This window comes from Plectropomus leopardus, unplaced genomic scaffold (genome assembly GCF_008729295.1).
Source record: "Plectropomus leopardus isolate mb unplaced genomic scaffold, YSFRI_Pleo_2.0 unplaced_scaffold9812, whole genome shotgun sequence".
In the NCBI taxonomy this organism is placed as follows: Eukaryota; Metazoa; Chordata; class Actinopteri; order Perciformes; family Serranidae; genus Plectropomus; species Plectropomus leopardus.
The window spans coordinates 1-4966 of record NW_024704535.1 but is presented as its reverse complement, the minus strand read 5'-3'; the positions used below and the strand labels follow the sequence as shown (position 1 = coordinate 4966).

At 43.1% G+C, this 4966-nt stretch overlaps 1 protein-coding gene across 1 annotated transcript; it reads right to left on the bottom strand.

Moving 5' to 3' along the window:
- Positions 1-16: 16 nt before the first annotated feature.
- Positions 17-4873, bottom strand: LOC121940908 (probable E3 ubiquitin-protein ligase HERC1; the record flags this gene model as incomplete). Its single annotated transcript, XM_042483583.1, has 5 exons — positions 17-272; positions 1625-1741; positions 3282-3448; positions 4310-4520; positions 4603-4873. Coding segments are annotated over 5 exons (1022 nt in total), but the record flags the coding sequence as incomplete, so codon positions are not given.
- Between the last annotated feature and the right edge of the window lie 93 nt (positions 4874-4966).

Here is a 4966-nt window from a genome sequence, read left to right as displayed (position 1 = left end):
AGGATCCTAACTGTACCTCTCGCTGAAGCCCTCCTCCATCTCCGAGGCGTCGGCGCTGGCGATGTCTCCGGGCGAGCACAGGTACGGGCTCCGGTCCAGAGATTTGCCTCCAGCAGCCGCCGTCGCACCGGGACAGGACGAGTCTGAGCCCTCCCCGCCGACGCCGCTGCCCCTGGAGTGAGGCTCGTCGTGCTCGTCCTCGGTGCCCGGATGCTCGATCATCCACATGGCGAGCACCGTGATGTTCTGAGCGTCTGCTTCTCCTCGAGCCCCTGAGATAAACAAGAGCACACACCTCAAAACACACGCTGATGTTCACAACATGACATTTACAGTCATATCAGGTTTTCATATTAAACTACAGATTCAGAGCCACACTCATGTTATACCCTCTCTGATTACTACCTTCATATGTTTCTTTGTTTTGTGTATTTTTATGTATTATTGACTGTAAATACAGAAGAATGAATATTCTTACTAATAACTTTACTTGAGTATCTTTTCATAGACTCAACATTTTGATAACTGTTCATCCCCAATATGAAGGTTTGGTGCTTTTCTGTTTTATATTGTTGTTAACTTAATAATAAGACCAACATTTTTCTCTATTTTATGACATTTAGAGACAAACAGTTATATGAAATAATATTAAACAGATAAACTGATGATGAAACTTATTGTTAGTTGCAGCTCTATCATCAAATTAATCAATGAAATGTAACATAAAAGCCACACTAAAAAGACTGGTCTTTAGTTTAAACATGAATATTTGCAGCTCCTGAAAGCAGAATCACCAAATGTTTCAGTTTTGTGGAGCAGCCAAAAAAGAGGAGTCCTGCTCCATAAACCAGGAGCATGTCTGCGAGTCTGAGTCTGCTGCGAGGCCATGCAGAGACTTATAAACTAATACAAGAATTTTAAAATCAATGTGAAAACATACAATGGAGTTTTAGGGAATTTGGCCATTTTAAAGAAAAAACTCGTAATATTACGAGATTAAAATTGTAGTTTTACGATAAAAAAAGTTGTAGTTTTACAAGAAAAAGTCGTCATTTAATGAGAATGAAGTCATTATTTCTTGTATAACAACTTTTTTCTAGTAAAATTACGACTTTATTCTCGTAAAATTATGACTTTATTCTTGTAATATTACAAGTTTATTCTCAAAAAAATAAAACTTTTTTTTTTTTTAACGTGGCCCTAATCCTCTGTTGTAAAAACTAACAAGCAGCCAGCGTAAAGTTTTTAAAACAGACGTAACGTGAGCTCTCCTTCTGCTCTCAGTCTCGTGCTGCAGACTTCTGAATTAGCTGCAGCTGCTGAACTGGGTTTTTTTGGTCGACCAGAAAGGATCGGTCACAGTCGTCCAGCCTGCTGGTTATGAAAATGTGCATCAGTCTCTCCGTGTCGCTCAGAGGGAGAAACGGCCTGACTTTGGAAATATTTTTCAAATAATAAAATACGTTTTTTGTTATAAAGCGTTTATGTGGTTTAACATTAAAATCAGAATCAAATGTGACTCTTAAGTCAAAGTGTGTTACCGACTGAGCTGTGTGTTGGTCAAAATGAGAATTAAATGAACTGAAGTTTCAGAGGTGGAGCGGGGAGTTCGGGTGAGACTGACCGGTGGCCTCCAGCGCTTTGGTGATCTGGCGCAGAGAGAAGCCCATCTCCAGCAGCGGCACGGCGATGGCCGGAGGAGGCGGAGACGTGGACAGCCTGCTGCTCGGGTCCGACAGAGCTGCAGCAAACAACAACAAAGATCATGAAATCTGGGATTGTTGTGAAATATAAATGTCATCGCGCACAACAATAGTAACTGTATGAACGTATAATTTTAACCATGGTTACGATTTGGTATTTCGAGAGACCTCCGAGTCCTTCACGTTTTACATGAGGACGCCTCAGCTGGATGACGACGAGATGTTAAGACTTTAAAGTTTAACAGGTCACCTGTGCCTCTGTATGATGTGTGAAATACAAATATAAGACTGCAGGGTTTTTTCAAAGCACGTTACAGTGGAGCCTAAAATAAAGTCAAAACACAATATTACACTTTTAAGAAAAAACTGCAGGTTTCAGGGAGAAGCAGAGGTGCTCCTTTTATGCTTATTTTATTACACATTTATTATTAAAAACTAGGGGATGACCGATTTTGGTTTTTCAGGGCCGATACCGATACCAATTATTAGCACTTAAAGAAACCAATAACCAATATTTGGAAGTGATATGCATTGAAGATATTTCTTTCAATATTTCAAATTTGGGATATAACAAACTGCAACACCAAACTTTGTCTGAATGCCTTTAACGATCAAAACTGAAACTTTCAAAATCAACTACAAGCAAGTTCCCTGCAACTTTTCCACAAAGTTCAGTGAAAATTTAAATGAAAAATGAATAAATCAAAATACCTCCCTGAGATTTTACTAAGTAGAAGTTCCTCTCATGCCGACACTTTCTTTGTATGTATTGCAGACCGTGCACACTTTTCCACTGATTACTGTTATCAGCAATCAATCCCGGAGATGTGTCAGGAGTTATCGATTGGCTTCAGCAGGTGACACTGATTGATTGATCTGGTTGTGGATTTGCTTTGTAATTGATCGGAGCAGCTTGTTAAAATTTCAGGGACAAAAGAAAACTCTGAATCAGTCGCAGGCGTGTGAAGATAAAAAGACACGACTGTGCTGTCAATCAGGAATCAGGCCGAAGTGAGAGTTCATAAATATCATCCTGAGGGAAACCAGCTGTGATGAAGGACAGTCTTCTATTGCATACTGCTGCACATCTTTAAGATGTTGTATTTTCCTTAATTATAGGCATTTTATTTACTCTATTTTTATGCTTATTTTATTATTAATGTCATTGGGTCATATTTTATTTTCCATTTTATGTCATGCATTCTGTTCACTAAACTTTTATGCTTATTTTATCTTACTTTTACTAGTATTACCAAGTGAATTTTATCTATTTAAAGATGCACTCTGTGTATTCTACTCTGATATTATGTTATATCTACATGCAGGTTTTATCATGTCTTTTACGTGTTTTGATGTGAAGCTCTTGGTGTGTTTAAGTTCCTTCTTGTAAAGCACGTTGGGCTTCATTTCTTGTACGAAAGGTGCAAATTAAGTTTATTATTCTTATTCTGTTGGTTTAACTTTTACTCAAAAACACAGTGAACAAGCTAAAAACTGTGCAGTTTCTGTAGGTTTACAAGCTTTTCACCCGGGGACACAGGGATCACATCAATGTGAATCGTGGTCTGTCATACTCACAGGTCCCGGTCCTGTTCTGCGGTCTGGAGGGCTGCGAGTCCGGGGAGGTGAGACTCTGCCGGCGGCCGACCTCATCAGACGGAGACGTCGGCAGCGAGGACACCGGAGGAGTCTGAGCTCGACGGGTGGGAACCAGCGTGGTGGTCGGGTAGCTCGAGAACATTTGCCTGTGACGTCACGGAGAAGCGTTAAAATAATCATCTCAGTTTACAGTTTTTCTCTGTTGCTTCGGCACATTTCTCAAATGGGAATTAAAATTCTCAAAACAGCACATTCAAACCCCCGAAAAAAAAATGATTTTAATTTCTCATTCCTTCCAAGAAACTGAATGCCTTCACATCAGTGTATCATGCTGCAGTGATATTTGTCACTGACTCAGGTTTCTGTACAAACCACAGCACAGCCATCTGTATGAGAAGGTTGGTTTGTCTTTGTCCAACTGAAGACGGGGACATAGGGCTGGGAGATAAGGAATAAAGTCTTACCATGATTTTTTTTTTGCACTGCTGTCAGACCATCAGCTGTTTGATCCGCAATAATGAAATGCTGTGGCTGTCAAACACTCAGCTGTTCTACAGTCAAAGTCGTTTTTTTTACATGACTGTTCAACACTTCTGCCCTCGCTGTGTTTTGAGATTTTCCTCATGGTCTTGAGAGTGTGAGACAGAGCCCAGAAGCGTGAGACGGAGGGCAGATGCGTGGGAGATGGTAGTCTGCGCTGTTTGAATTTTTACGCTGCTTGTTTTAAATGTTGCGGTTGAGTTTTTACTCTACTTGTTCTATCATGTGAAATTCTGTGTGCTGCTGTCTCTGCCAGGACTACCTTTGAAAAGAGATTCTGAATCGCTCTGGACTATTAATTTTGGGGGCACTGACTTTTCCTATGAGAAAATTATTTACGGCAGAGGCTATTTTGCAGCTTTGAGAATGTTTTTCCTGTTTGAAGAAATGAGCCAAAAGCAGTGAAGAAAAAACTGTAATCAAACAAGAGAAACAACGATCAGCAGCTGGACGTGCAGCCGTCTGACCTGAGTAGGCTGAGAGGCATGACGCCCGGGGACTCGGAGGCGGGGACGGTCTCTGTGTCTGTGACCGGGGTGGTGGCGGTGGTGGTGTCCTCCAGAGAGGAGCTCATGAAGGAGGTGGTGCTGGAGGCGGAGGGGCTGGTGGTGACGGGGGTCTGTGCCAGCTGCTCGCCCTCCGTCCCCTCTCCCTCGCCCTCTGGCTCACTCCTCACTCCTGAGGGAAAACAGACGCAGCTGATTAATTTAACTCTCAAAGCACCAAAAAACACAGCCTCAGCACCTCCAGGCGCTCTCACCGGGTTTGGCCTTCCCCCCGCTGGGCTCCTCCAGCAGCCCGTTCACCACCAGCTTGTAGATCATGGCCTGCGCCCGCTCCAGGTCCGCCAGGCCCAGCGCACGCTTGATGGGGGAGCGCATCACCGCCCGCTTTACCATATGGCGCATGAGGAACTGCAGCGCCGCCCGCATCTCCACTTCCTCCTGGCAGACCGGCGAGGTGGCAGCTGTGCTTGCGCTGGTGCCGGCGTTCAGATCGGCGTTGTGTCCGCTGGGTGCTTCAGGTAACACCTCGATGTCAGAGCAGAAAACAGGTGAGCAACATTCTGAACAATATCTGACCTGGACCTGAATCAGCCACAAATTCTGTCTGCATATTTACTT